The sequence below is a fragment of the Lucilia sericata genome, unplaced genomic scaffold (genome assembly GCF_015586225.1).
Source record: "Lucilia sericata isolate MDLA Ls3-8-SP2 unplaced genomic scaffold, ASM1558622v1 Contig000012F_arrow, whole genome shotgun sequence".
Classification (NCBI taxonomy): domain Eukaryota; kingdom Metazoa; phylum Arthropoda; class Insecta; order Diptera; family Calliphoridae; genus Lucilia; species Lucilia sericata.
This window is the reverse complement of record NW_023994051.1, coordinates 42,318-57,671: the sequence shown is the minus strand read 5'-3', so window position 1 is coordinate 57,671 and position 15,354 is coordinate 42,318. Positions and strand designations below refer to the sequence as shown.

Below are 15,354 nucleotides of genomic sequence, written 5' to 3'. Positions count from 1 at the left end.
TTTTAAGCCTTTTTGCCCTGAGGCATCTAGTTTAGCCAGAAAATGGACTTTTATGTTTTCAATCAAAAATCGATTTTTAATGGGAAATAAAAGTGATCACAGATTTTAAGCCTTTTTGCCCTGGGGCCTCTAGTTTAGCCAGAAAATGGACTTTTATGTTTTCAATCAAAAATCGATTTTTAATGGGAAATAAAAGTGATCACAGATTTTAAGCCTTTTTACTCTGGGGCCTATAGTTTAGCCAGAAAATGGACTTTTATGTTTTCAATCAAAAATCGATTTTTAATAGGAAATTAAAGTGATCACAGATTTTAAGCCTTTTTGCCCTGGGGCCTATACTTTAGCCAGAAAATGGACTTTTAAGTTTTCAATCAAAAATCGATTTTTTGTAGGAAATTAAAGTGATCACAGATTTTAAGCCTTTTTGCCCTGGGGCCTATAGTTTAGCCAGAAAATGGACTTTTATGTTTTCAATCAAAAATCGATTTTTAATAGGAAATAAAAGTGATCACAGTTTTTAGCTTTTTTGCGCTGGGGCCTATAGTTTAGCCAGAAAATGGACTTTTATGTTTTCACTCAAAAATTGATTTTTAATAGGAAATAAAAGTGATCACAGATACTAAGCCTTTTTGCCCTGGGGCCCTTAGTTTAGCCAGAAAATGGACTTTTATGCTTTCAATCAAAAATCGATTTTTCTTAGGAAATTAAAGTGTTAAGCCAGAAAATGGACTTTTATGTTTCCACTAAAAAATTGATTTTTTGTGGGAAATAAAAGTGATCACAGATTTTAAGCCTTTTTGCCCTGGGGCATTTAGTTTAGCCAGAAGATGGACTTTTATGTTTTCACTTAAAAATTTATTTTTAATAGGAAATAAAAGTGATCACAGATTTTAAGCCTTTTTGCCCTGGGGCCTCTAGTTCAGCCAGAAAATGGACTTTTATGTTTTCAATCAAAAATCGATTCTTAATGGGAAATAAAAGTGATCACAGATTTTAAGCCTTTTTGCCCTGGGGCCCTTAGTTTAGCCAGAAAATGGATTTTTATGTTTTCAATCAAAAATTGATTTTTTGTGGGAAATAAAAGTGATTACAGATTTTAAGCCATTTTGCTCTGGGGCCTATAGTTTAGCGAGAAAATGGACTATTATGTTTTCACTTAAAAATTGATTTAATGGGAAATAAAAGTGATCACAGATTTTAAGCCTTTTTGCCCTGGGGCCTGTAGTTTAGCCAGAAAATGGACTTTTATGTTTTCACTCAAAAATTGATTTTTAATTGGAAATAAAAGTGATCACAGATTTTAAGCCTTTTTGCCCTGGGGCCTCTAGTTTAGCCAGAAAATGGACTTTTATGTTTTCACTCAAAAATTTATTTAAGAAAGTGATCACAGATATTAAGCCTTTTTGTCCTGTGGCCTTTCGTTTAGCCAGAAAATGGACTTTTATGTTTTCAATCAAAATTCTATTTTTAATAGGAAATTAAAGTGATCACAGATTTTAAGCCTTTTTGTCCTGGGGCCTCTAGTTTAGCCAGAAAATGGACTTTTATGTTTTTAATCAATAATTGATTTTTAATAGGAAATTAAAGTGATCACAGATTTTAAGCCTTTTTGTCCTGGAGCCTCTAGTTTAGCCAGAAAATAGACTTTTATGTTTTCACTCAAAAATTTATTTAAGAAAGTGATCACAGATATTAAGCCTTTTTGCCCTGCTGCATCTAGTTTAGCCAGAAAATGGACTTTTATGTTTTCAATCAAAAATTGATATAATAGGAAATAAAAGTGATCACAGATTTTAAGCCTTTTTGCCCTGGGGCCTCTAGTTTAGCCAGAAAATGGACTTTTATGTTTTCACTCAAAAATTTATTTAAGAAAGTGATCACAGATATTAAGCCTTTTTGTCGTTTAGCCAGAAAATGGACTTTTATGTTTTCAATCAAAACTCGATTTTTAATAGGAATTAATAGAGATCACAGATATTAAGCGTTTTTGCCCTGGGGCCTTTAGTTTAGCCCGAAAATAGACTTTTATATTTTCAATCAAAAATTGATTTTTAATAGGAAATAAAAGTGATCACAGATTTTAAGCCTTTTTGCGCTGGTGCCTCTAGTTTAGCCAGAAAATGGACTTCTATGTTTTCACTCAAAAATTGATTGTTCGTAGGAAATTAATGTGATCACAGATTTTAAGCCTTTTTGTCCTGCGGCATCTAGTTTAGCCAGAAAATGGACTTTTATGTTTTCAATCAAAAATTGATTTTTAATAGGAAATAAAAGTGATCACAGATTTTAGCCTTTTTGCCCTGGGGCCTATAGTTTAGCCAGAAAATGGACTTTTATGTTTTCAATCAAAAATCTATTTTTAATAGGAAATAAAAGTGATCACAGATTTTAGTTTTTTTGAGCTGGGGCCTATAGTGTAGCCAGAAAATGGACTTTTAAGTTTTCAATCAAAAATCGATTTTTTGTAGGAAATTAAAGTGATCACAAATTTTAAGCCTTTTTGCCCTTGGGCCTATAGTTTAGCCAGAAAATGGACTTTTATGTTTTCGCTCAAAAATTGATTTTTAATAGGAAATAAAAGTGATCACAGATACTAAGCCTTTTTGCCCTAGGGCCCTTAGTTTAGCCAGAAAATGGACTTTTATGCTTTTAATCAAAAATCGATTTTTCATAGGAAATTAAAGTGATCACAGCCTGGGGCCTCTAGTTTAGCCAGAAAATGGACTTTTATGTTTCCACTAAAAAATTGATTTTTTGTGGGAAATAAAAGTGATCACAGATTTTAAGCCTTTTTGCCCTGGGGCCTCTAGTTCAGCCAGAAAATGGACTTTTATGTTTTCAATCAAAAATCGATTCTTAATGGGAAATAAAAGTGATCACAGATTTTAAGCCTTTTTGCCCTGGGGCCTATATTTTAGCCAGAAAATGGACTTTTATGTTTTCACTCAAAAATTGATTTTTAATAGGAAATAAAAGTGATCACAGATTTTAGCCTTTTTGCCCTGGGGCCTATATTTTAGCCAGAAAATGGACTTTTATGTTTTCACTCAAAAATTGATTTTTAATAGGAAATAAAAGTGATCACAGGAAATTAAAGTGATCACAGACTTTAAGCCTTTTTGCCCTGGGGCCCTTAGTTTAGCCAGAAAATGGATTTTTATGTTTTCAATCAAAAATTGATTTTTTGTGGGAAATAAAAGTGATTACAGATTTTAAGCCATTTTGCTCTGGGGCCTATAGTTTAGCCAGAAAATGGACTATTATGTTTTCACTTAAAAATTGATTTAATGGGAAATAAAAGTGATCACAGATTTTAAGCCTTTTTGCCCTGGGGCCTGTAGTTTAGCCAGAAAATGGACTTTTATGTTTCCACTCAAAAATTGATTTTTTGTGGGAAATAAAAGTGATCACAGATTTTAAGCCTTTTTGTCCTGGGGCCTATAGTTTAGCCAGAAAATGGACTTTTATGTTTCTACTCAAAAATTGATTTTTTGTGGGAAATTTAAGTGATCACAGATTTTAAGCCTTTTTGCCCTGTGGCCTTTCGTTTAGCCAGAAAATGGACTGTTATGTTTTTAATCAAAAATCGATTTTTAATAGGAAATAAAAGTGATCACAGATTTTAAGCCTTTTTGCCATGGGGCCTCTAGTTTAGCCAGAAAATGGACTTTTATGTTTTCACTCAAAAATTGATTTATAATGGGAAATAAAAGTTATCACATGCCCTAGGGCAAAAACAAAAGATTTTTTCCAAAGAGCAATTTAACCTATCTTTCAATTATTATGACATCATACATAGTATGTATATATTTTTTTTGGCATTATTTTATGTAAATAATGCACGTCATACGTAAATAATATTTAAGTTACATATTTATGTAAATTTCATCCATTATTCTTGAAGTGGTTTTCTTTTTTTCTTTTGACATTTTCTGTCATTTTTTTGTCAGATTATAATGCGTTATTTACACTTACATGCTGATAATTTGTTTATAAAAAAAAAAACTTCCTTTCATTTTTTATTGGACCACTTACTACTTGAATAAGACAAATTAACATTATTTATAATGTTGTTAATCTGAAACTGTCAAATATTTACGTTGTTGTTTAATGTCAAATTATCTTGTTCACTTGCATATAAAATGGCTAATAAATATTTTAAGTGACGTAAATTAATCATATCGAAGAATATTCATGATTTTGTATGTGAAAATGATTTCAGTCATACCCATACAGTATGAAGTGGCAGTGTGGTACTAGTATTATTTCCACTATTTCGAGTTGACACTTGCCACAGAATAGTTCGATTTTGTATGAATGCGCTATTTTACCCTCAAGAATATTTTTAATCGAATTAAAGTGTGGTAAACTATCAATTCACGGGATAGTTATAGCAAACCACAGAGATTTGTATTGGAACAGCTTAAGTAGTAACAAATATGATAAAATTCTAACAAAGATACAAAAGCTACGGCTTTTCAAAACATTTCTTTTTGTTAAAAAACTTTATAAACTGACCAACTGTTTGAAGATTGATGAACACCTTAACTATAAGCTTAATGTATTATCCTCAAGGATTTTGAATCAAACAATTTTAATTATGTAACTTAATAAAAATACTTTTAATTATCTTTTTCCTTAATTTTGTCCAACAATAACTACAATAAGTATAATATTTCTATGATTTTTTATAAAATTTTACACTTAAATAACAACAATAGGAACTATACAACGACATAACAAAGTAAAACACTCAACCTTGTAATTGCAACACAATCTCGTCTCCATCCAGTTGAACTAAAATAAATCGACTTCCTTCCTTCCTTCCTTCTGTCCTGCCCGCAATAACCAAATATAAAAGTATATTTTTCTTTATTATTTGATCAATAAATAATACATTTTCTATGCGGATGCATTTGTGAGCCTAGCTGACATTCAAATGCTTCGGCGAAAGCATCGAAATTGGCAAACATGGCACGTACACGAACTTCTTCGGGTGGATGAACATCGGTGGTGGCAACAATATGATGCCAAATTCTATTGATATCTGTGCACCATATTTGAGCCGAACTAATGAAAAACAATTGGCGAGCATTTATTTTGTCCATGTGAGGCAGATGCTCCGGTGTGTGATGGTGTTTGCTTAACCACATCTCGTAGGCAGCATAAGCAATACGTATGCCAACATTATCGGCAATATTTTCTCCCTGAGCCTGGGATTTTGGCAGTAGTTTGCCACCAAATTTATGCTGGCCATATTGTTGACGTAGACATTCTTTGCGTGTGGCAAAGACCGCACTGGCATTGCGATCCCACCAATTGTTTAAATTACCCTTGGCATCGTATTTACGTATGGTGTCATCGAAACCATGGGCCATTTCATGGGCTATAATGTAGCCCACAGTGCCATATTTCAAAGCCTTAGGATAGACATCATCCCACATATAGCGTGGTTGCAGAAAGGCCACTGGCAGTATAACACGATTATATTCCGCCGCATAGGCTGGTGTAAAACTTAACATTTCATGCTCTTCCAATTTGGGTGGCTCCTGCAATTTCATTCGGAAATTTTGTCCTTTCAGCAGTAAAACATTTTGTAAATTCTCAAAAAAGTCTCCAGAAGAAATAGTCAAAGAACTGAATTCCTTTTGGAAATCCACACCCACATAACCATTTATTTCAAATTGCATGGCTGATAACTTTTCCAAAGCCTTGTCTTTAGTTTTTTCCAGCATCCAATCGGAGGAGGAAGACTGTAGTATGTCCTCAAAAGCTAATTTCAATTGCTGCCACATAGATTTTACCTCTTCAATAACTTCTGGCTGTTGGCTAAGAAGTTGTTTATAGATAAGATGATCCAAATACTTAATGAAATGTTTCTTGGTGATTTCTACACATTTTTCTTTTTGTTTCTCCAAGTTTCTTTGTGCCTCTAGACGAAAATCTTGTATAAACTCCCACATTATATAATTAGCCACCACATTAGTTGGTGTTTCCAAGATCAAAATGCGCAAATTTCTTATATAGTTTTCCACATATTCGTAGACTGGTAAACGGTAGTCGTAGCCCAACCAAGTTTTAACATAATGCGTAAAATTAATGGCGGGTCCATAGTTCTCGGTCATTTCCTCCAGCAATCTTAAACGGGTTTTATCTTCCATACCTAGACCTTCTAGCGGATCTACCATTCCAGAAGCTAATTTATGAGCAAAATCAGTTACCTCTTGGGAAACTATTAATGCTTGTGTGGGTGTTAAACCCAATACTGACTGCATTTCCATTTGCCACATAAGGGATAAACGATTGTAATATTCCTTTGATTTGCCCGTTATAAGATCATCTAATTGTCCTATGTACAAACGATTTATTTCGTTATTAGTTAAATCGGCATTAATATCAACACCCAATATTATTTTGCGTCCATATTTACGCAATATCTGGGCTATAGTTTCCAACCAATCAAATTCACTCTCCTTCCAAGCCGAACCCTTCAGAGCCGGCATACCCCCAAACTCTTCCATTATGCTCAAGAGATTCTCGCGATAGTTATGCTGCTTTTGGCTGCTTTGCAAACAAGACTCGTAAAAGTACTTTACTTTGGTGTCAGTTTCTATGTCTTCCGAAGTTTTAGCTCCATCCAAAATATTAAACAATTTACGATCATAGGCTTTGGACAAAACACTGAATATACCCGTTTTGGGTTCATTAATGGCGGGATTAATTTTCGCCCAATTACCGCAAGCATATTGATAAAAATCTTTGCAAGCATCCACTTCTGGTTTCATATAGTTGCGCATTTCGGCCGATTTCGACAAACGCATTATTTGGCGGCCTGCTGGCGTATTAAATTTCGTAGCATTATAATTAATTGTCGTGGCGTGTATTTCAATTAAAATAACGAGTTTTAAACAAATATAAATTAAAAATTTATTCGAAAAGCCTTTCATTTTAAAACCGCTTCTTTGCAATGTACCAAACCCGTCTATTTTATAAGCTAAACTAAACTAAAAAGAAAGTTTTCATCTTTCGAAGAGTATTTTTTTTTTCACAAAATATCAGTTCATTTGAAAGGTTATCTATGTTTTTAGGAACTTGGGAATAGTCTTATTATTTTAGAACACATATACAAAGACAAAATATAATTTTTAATCTGTATTTTCGAAATTTAATCTTTCGAATTGAATAAATACGTCATTGTCAATGCCAATGACGATTTACATTTATTCATTTGTTTATTTTGAAATTTAGGAAATAGAATTGAAATTAGTGATAGTGGATCTGGCAAGATCATGATTAATCGTTTTAATAAAATTGAGGCATAGATGAAATAAAATATAGACGAGAGTTTGCAGAGAAATCAAAGTATAACAGTTAGTTTTTTAATATGTTTACTATAAAAATTACAAATACAATTTTTTTTATATTTGAAAAGCGTTGGAATACCTATTTTCAGCGGAAACATAATCGAAACGGTACTTTTTCTTTTTACAAAGACATTAATATTTCGAAATAAGTTCGGTGCTGTTGTCAATAGGAGTAATTGAGGGCCTAAATGTTGGGAATGAATTGATATCAAAGGAATGAAATGTAAAATACTTATGTAAATAAGGGGTGTGGCATCCTCAACCTACCCAAATGAATATGTCGTATGTTTTTCTCTATGAACTTGTCTGAAGAAAAAATTTAATTATCAGGGTACGTTTCAGTGGTAAGTCGGCCCTTGGTGAAGCTGTGATTGAAGAAGACTACCGTAAGCTTAAGATGACAAGGCAAGCGCTCACGTAAAGCACTCCGGAAATACATATGTTTATTAAAATATATGAAACAACTTTTAAATTTACGATTTAGATTATATTAAAACAAGTAAGAATGGATAGGTAACAGGAATAGGATAGGTGTTACCAGTATTTCTTTTCCGCCGGGACTATAAACTGGTGAAGTCAATTGATATGCGTTTTTTACGGTTGGATGGGTGCTAGGTGAAATAATGGACCGATTTCAACTATTTTTAATAGGCTTCGTTCTTGGACCAAGAGAAAAGTATGTGCCAAATTTCATCAAATTACAAGGCTCACGTGGACACACAGACAGACAGACGAAGGGACATCAGTAGAAACGCATAATACCCTCCCCTCTATAGTGGTGTAGGGCAAAAAAATAAAGTTATGTCTTGTTTCTAGATAACGTGTGAGTAGTTTGAGTTAAAATTTGTGCTCAAAGTACTCGCACGATATCTAAATTTATTTAGAAATATTTCAAATATTACTCGTAATTATGAGTAATATAATACGATAACAATAATGGTTTTTTATATAAGTAAATAATGCATAATAATGGATTTAATTCAAAATATCAAATTAAATTGTTTGTGGTTATTTTTCAAGCTTTGATGGGCGTACAAGTTATGCGCTATAAATTACAGACCATTATATTCAAATTAACCATAAAAAACTGTTTTTTACAAAATATCTCAAGATAACTAGATAACATATTACTCCTAATAAAGAAAAAATCTTAACTCTTGGTGGGATTATTTTAAAATTATTTATTAAAATTTCACAAAATATTAATAAATTTGACATTTCTTCGTTGGATTCATGTTACATGTTCTATTGTCGCACTTAAATAGCCAATTAAACTGTTTAGAGTTAGACAATGAACCAATAACTCTATACATTGGCGGTGCATGAATATCATCGTTAGCATAGGTACTACGAAACGTTGAAAGTGTATCCTCACACAGGAGTTGGGCAAAGCTAATAAAAAACAATTGACGATTATTAAAAGGCAAGCGAGGTAGGGTGTCATTAGCTTCCACATGGGATTTTGAAAGTTTTTGCTTATTCAACCAACGCATATAGGCCCCGTAAGCTATATTTACACCACCATTATCGGCAATATTTTCCGACTGCAAAACACTTTTAGCTAAAGGTTTTCCGTCATATTTGTAGTTGTGATATTGTTCCTCAAAGCACTTACGCTTGAATTCGAACTCCTTGGCGGATGTCTCATCCCACCAGTTAAAAACTCTTCCCAGGGAATCATAATTACGACCCTCGTCATCAAAGCCATGAATAACTTCGTGGGCGATGAGATAACCTAAAGTGCCGTATTGTATGGCTTTGGGATAGACTGGATCCCAAATGAAATATGGCTGCAGCATAGAAATAGGAATTTTTATTTTATTTGCCAAAACATTATAGACAGGAGTGTAACTTAATAATTCAGTATCCTCTTGGGTTTTCTTCTCCAGTTTATTTTCTCTTAAAGACTCGGCATGCTGCAAAATATTTTTGACATTAAGCACATAGTTTGAGGGATCTATGTGCAAGTTTTTAAACATCTCAATAAAATTGTCATTGTCGTACGAGTTTAGGCTTAAGTTCATGTTATTTAATTTTTTGATGGCTTCTTGTTTTGTCTCAGGTGATATCCAATCATATTTCTTAGACTCAAAATTGTGCCTCAGTGTGCTCTTAATATTATCCCACAACTCATAGATGTCATTCTCAAACTCTTTGCTGCGGTATTGATTGTAAATTACATGATCCACAAATTTACCAAAATATTTTCTTGTTTGATCTATGCAATCTAGCTGAAAATCGCTGTGTCTGAGATCTACTATAAATTCCTCTAAAAATAACCAAAGAATATAGTCCTCTACAAGTTCAGTGTCAGTGGTGTTGAAAATATCATGTAAACCCTCCAGATAAGATTCGTCGTATACATATATCTGTGCTGGTAGATCTTTGGTACCTAATACAATTTCTAAATATTCTTTTACATCAAATAAATACTTATATTTTTCTATCAAATCTATAGTATCGTAGAGTGTTAGCAGTTCGTCCACACTTTTACCCAGACGCACATCTGTGGCACCCCATGTTAAATTATTTTCGAATGTAATTATATTTTGCGCAGTGATAGCGGCATCTTCTGCAGCCATATGCAAATACGACTGTAAATATTTGCGTATTAAAGTGGTTTCCATATTTTGCATCATGTTATCACCTCCATTGGCCAATTTAAATTCCGGTGGACTTATATAGGGTATTGTTTTCGACGTGTTTTTAATATCGTCCAAAATGAACACCGATAATATTATAGTCTTTGCGTACTTATATTGAATTCGAGCCACCGTGGCCCACCATTTAGAATTGTTATTATTTACTTGTTCCTCTGTCTTGAAAGCCGAGAATTCACCAAAATCTTTATAGATGTTCGCCAAAGTTTTCTTATATGTTTCCTTATTGAAATAAACATTTCGACACGAAGCATAGAAGTCTTTGATTTTATCTTCACCATCATCTTTTCCGCTTTTTTCCTCTAGTAACAACCTATTCAGTCTTTTTTCAATGCCCTTTGATATATCTTGAAATTTATCCGTTCTTATTTTGCGATTTTCATTTGTCGGATTAATTATAGGCCACTTGCCACAGACATAGGTATAAAAATCTTCACACGGATCAATATTTTCATTTAAATATGCTTTAATATCTGCGGCTTTTGATAATTTCAGAATTTGTTTAGCATAGGGGCTAGCGAATATATCTTCCGTACTTTTTACTTTTAACGAACAGTATATTAGAAATATAACACTATATAAGGAATTATTTATTAAATTAAATTTCATTTTATAAAAACAAAATTTAAGTATTTCACAACCGTTTTTATAGAGAATTTATTCAATACTAAGGAGCGTTTGTTTGATAAAATTTTGATTTGAAATAAGTTGGTTTTTTACATTTTGTTGTTTTATCACAAAATTAATCAGCAAGTTTTTGCTGAAAGAGTCCAGTAAAATTATACAAAAAAATTTTTAATCTTGCGGTTTTTTAAAAACTAAAATTAGCATAAAGTTTCGATCGAGATTTCAAATAAAGTACTTAAACTCAACATTGATCCGTGTGCACTAAAAGAAATATTGAAGGTCAAAGTTCACAATAATAAGGATTTGCGGATCATCAATATTTTATATAGTGACTTTTTGTGCCTTAGGACCTCAAGTTGAAGCTCTAAGCCAATTTTCATTTAGCTTTCTAAAATACCACAGAAAAAACCTTGTATATATTACTGGACTATTATTCAAATCTAATCAAATGATTTTCAACAATTTATATTTATTTTTGGTTTTAAGATATGAAATGGGATTTTTTCCCCAATATTTAACAATTCCATTTATATATTTTTGATAAACTGAAGTAAATTGAGTTTAACCTAGAACCCCTCCCCCTACTCGAAAGAAAAACTTCCACTAATTTATAAACTATAATTTATTTGATCAAAAAATAATACATTTCTTAACCGGATGCATTTGTGAGCCCCGTTGACATTCGAATGCCTCAGCGAATGCATCGAAATTGGAAAACATAGCACGTACACGAACTTCTTCGGGTGGATGAACATCGGTAGTGATAAGTATATGATGTAGAATACGATTAATATCTGTGCACCACATTTGTGCGGTACTAATGAAAAATAATTGGCGAGCATTTATCGAGTCCATATGCGGTAAATGTTCTGGAGTATGATAATGTTCGCTTAACCACATCTCGTAGGCAGCATAAGCAATACGTATGCCAACATTATCGGCAATATTTTCTCCCTGAGCCTGAGTTTTGGCCAGCAGTTCCCCACCAAATCTTAGCTTGCCATATTGCTGACGTAGACATTCTTTACGTGCGTCAAAGACAGCACTGGCATTGAGATCCCACCAATTATTAAGATTACCCTTGGCATCAAATTTACGTATGGTATCATCAAAGCCATGAGCCATTTCATGGGCCATAATGAAGCCCATAGTACCGTATTTCAAAGCCTTAGGATAAACATCATCCCATAGATAACGGGGTTGTAGGAAAGCGACTGGTAGTATAACACGATTATATTCCGCCGCATAAGCTGGTGTAAAACTAAGCTTTTTATGTTCTTCCAGTCTAGGTGGCTCTTCTAATTTCATCCTGAAATTGTGTCCCCTCAGCAGTAAAACATTTTTGAGATTTGCAAAAAAATCATCTGATGTAATTTCCAAACTGAATTCTGTTTGAAAGTTCACATCTTCATAACCATTTATTTCAATTGTCATGGCCAATAACTTTTCCAAAGCCTTGTTTTTAGTAGACTCAAGCATCCAGCCGGAGGAGGAAGCCAGCAATATGTTTTCAAAAGATACCTTTAGTTGCTGCCACATAGATTTTACTTCTTCAATAATATCTGGTTGTTGAATAAGCAGTTGTTTGTAGATGAGATTATTAAAATATTTCAGAAAATGTTTTTTAGTAATTTCAACGCATTTTTCTATTTGTTTCTCCATGTTTTTTTGAGCTTCCAAGCGAAAATCTTGTATCAATTCCCACATTATATAGTTGGCCAAGACTTCACGTGGAGTATTCAGTACTAGATCATGTAAATTTTTTATATAGTTTTCAACATATTCATAGACTGGCAAGCGATAGTCGTAACCCAGCCAGCTCTTAACAAATTGTGTAAAATTAATAGTAGGACCATAATTCTCGGTCATTTCCTTCAGCGATCTTAAACGGGTTTTATCTTCTATACCCAAACCTTCCATGGGATCTATCATACCAGAAGCTAGTTTTTGAGCAAAGTCGGTAATTTCTCGGGAAATGTTTGAAGCGTGTGCAGGAGATAAACCCAACACCGACTGCATTTGTATTTGCCATAAAAAGGACAAACCAAAATAATATTCGTTAGATTTATTGGTTATTAAATCATCCAATTGGCCAATATATAAACGATTTATTTTATTATTGGTTAAATCTGAATTTATATCCACACCCAATATTATATTGTATCCATATTTTCGTAATATCTGGGCTATAGTCTCTAGCCAATCAAATTTAGTCTCCTGCCAAGCCGCACCTTTCACAGCTGGCATACCACCAAACTCTTCCATTATATTTAGGAGATTTTCGCTATAGTTATCTTTCTTTTGGAAACGTTGCAAACAGGATTCATAAAAATCCCTGACTTTTCTATCAGTTTTTGTAACTTCCAAAGTTTCAGTTGCTTGTAAAATTTTCAATACCTTACGATCGAAGGCCTTGGATAAAACATTAAATATACCAGTTTTCGGTTCATTAAGTGCAGGATTAATATTGGACCAATTACCGCAGGCGTATTTGTAAAAATCTCTGCAAGCATCCACTTCAGGTTTCATATAGGTACGCATTTCTGCAGATTTGGACAAACGCATGATATGACGGGCTGCTGGCGTATTGAAATTTGTAACATTATAGCTGAACACAAATGATGATTGTATTGTAATTAAAACGTAAATTATTGAACAAACACAAAATGTTGATTTATTTGAAAATTTTTTCATTTTATTCCCGAGAAGTTTAAATGATTTCAATGCTGCTATTCTAAAATTCCTACTAATTTGTGTTTGGTATATTTTTTAAGAATGAATGTTTTTATCTTTTTAAGAGTATACGTTTTTTTTTTTTGCATTGTCTTCTCAAAATATTGGGTCATTTTAAAGGTTATCAATTGAATAATTTCAGAACTTGTCAGTTCTTCTATTGCAATTCAGAAATGCATATGAAGGCAAAAATGTGTTTATGTTATTGTTTTACACATTGAAAATGCAAATTATTTAAAATATTCAAATTTTAATCTTAAATAAAAATTTAATGTTTTAGTAGGTAATTTTTTTGATGATTTTTATTATTTTTCTTTGGTTTAAATTTTAGAAAATAATAAAAATGATTTTAGTAATTGTTGCAGCAATTTAAATACATGATACAATTTTAAGGTAAGTTCACACCTATCAAATATATGACGAAATTATCGTGACCCCTAAAATATCGATATTTTGATGTCTTTGAAGTTATCACTATAGAACGCCTTCATTATTTGTTTCGACATTTTTCTAATTACAAAAATCATGTACACAGAGAGAAAAAAATATACACACCTGGTACCAAATTGACATAATTTTTCAATAACATCCGTTGTCAAGTATATACATACATACAACAACATGTCATCTTGACCACGAAACGTTGTCAACATTGCAACAATTCGTTGTCGCAATCTAAATTTTATGCACATAACAAACGTGGTAAGCTCAAAATCCGTCGTCAACAGTAAGCTTTAGCGTGGTCAACATTATATGTTATTGTTGTATGTATGTATATACTTGACAACTGATGTTATTGAACAATTTGATGTCAATTTGGTACCAGGAGTGTATATTTTTCTCTCTGTGTAAGATCAAAAAAAAAAAAACATGTACAAAAAACAGTGGTTTCGTCGTTTTTTTCAAATATTTGTAAGGTCTAAGGTACCTTTAGAAAATATCACATATTAAGCTTCTCTTTCCATTTTAACGTATTTTATAGAAGTTGCATGCGATTTTTTAAGCTTTTTAATTAAAATATTGTCTTTGAGGGAAAATATACAAGAGATTTTAAGTCTCTTTTAGACATTCGATCAAAAGTCGGAAAAAAATGGTTGAAAATTTTTATTTAATTTAAACATTTTTTAATGTAATTCATAGGTTTACGTTTTTGACCAAAATATACATCTTAAAAAGAACTTAATTAGTTTATAATTTAATTCAATGAATTTAATGTTTTGAATTAAAACTTTTAATATATTTAAATTAACTTTAAATAATCTAAAAATAATATAGAAATAATGCAGAGATACATGCCGACTCGGCTCAAATCGGCGGCAGCTTGTCGCCGGCCACATTTTGCAAACCGCGCCGCCGATTCAAATACTTTTGTTTTTCTTAAATAATTTGAACTGAGTTGCCACATCATATTGTGTTCATGTATTAGAGACTGTTAGAGACAAATTTTTTATATAAATAACTTTAATAGCGACCATCTTCTCTAGATAATACTTATATGGAGAATCTATTCTATTTAACAATCCTATATAAAGACATTTTTCCATATATCAAACGCATATATAGAAAATTTTCAGAAAAAACTAATTCTCAGATTAGATTTAGTCGACATTTTATCCGCCGGTATATTTTACAACAAGCCGTCGCCGATTACTTTACATCGGCTTATAATTCTGCCATATGGTCATTTATGGGCCGATACTTCTGATATTTGAGTCAAATAATTTGAGAAACATTATAACATTTATTTTTTATGAGCATTTAAGTTATTTTCTGAAGGGGCCGTATATGGGTACTTGGATCAAATGTTGACCGATTTTTAGCAAACTAAACTGTATGATACATGAAACTAACTTGGGCAACATTTTATGATGATTGCGTTTGAAATTGTTTGAAACAAGAGTATTTTTGTTTATACTGACCATTTTCAATACTAAGTAAACCTTAACAACGAATCAGAATAGTGAAAATTG

At 32.3% G+C, this 15,354-nt stretch overlaps 4 protein-coding genes across 4 annotated transcripts in view; 1 reads left to right on the top strand and 3 right to left on the bottom strand.

Annotated features, from left to right (window-relative positions):
• Positions 1-15,354, top strand: part of LOC119604102 (flocculation protein FLO11) — a 105,216-nt gene that overhangs the window by 75,977 nt on the left and 13,885 nt on the right.
• Positions 4,605-6,997, bottom strand: LOC119604113 (neprilysin-4-like). The gene has a single exon (XM_037956569.1). It carries the CDS (start codon positions 6,945-6,947, stop codon positions 4,884-4,886), a length of 2,064 nt encoding a protein of 687 aa, XP_037812497.1. The 5' UTR covers positions 6,948-6,997; the 3' UTR covers positions 4,605-4,883.
• LOC119604094 (endothelin-converting enzyme 1-like) lies at positions 8,432-10,667 on the bottom strand. The gene has a single exon (XM_037956549.1). The coding sequence runs from the start codon at positions 10,631-10,633 to the stop codon at positions 8,567-8,569; it is 2,067 nt and encodes a 688-aa protein (XP_037812477.1). The 5' UTR covers positions 10,634-10,667; the 3' UTR covers positions 8,432-8,566.
• LOC119604118 (neprilysin-4-like) lies at positions 11,273-13,393 on the bottom strand. Its single transcript, XM_037956582.1, has one exon. It carries the CDS (start codon positions 13,343-13,345, stop codon positions 11,282-11,284), a length of 2,064 nt encoding a protein of 687 aa, XP_037812510.1. The 5' UTR covers positions 13,346-13,393; the 3' UTR covers positions 11,273-11,281.

Excerpts from the sequence above, each read along its gene's own strand:
- LOC119604094 (XM_037956549.1), bottom strand. The coding sequence starts at position 10,633 with ATGAAATTTAATTTAATAAATAATTCCTTATATAGTGTTATATTTCTA.
- LOC119604113 (XM_037956569.1), bottom strand. The coding sequence starts at position 6,947 with ATGAAAGGCTTTTCGAATAAATTTTTAATTTATATTTGTTTAAAACTC.
- LOC119604118 (XM_037956582.1), bottom strand. The coding sequence starts at position 13,345 with ATGAAAAAATTTTCAAATAAATCAACATTTTGTGTTTGTTCAATAATT.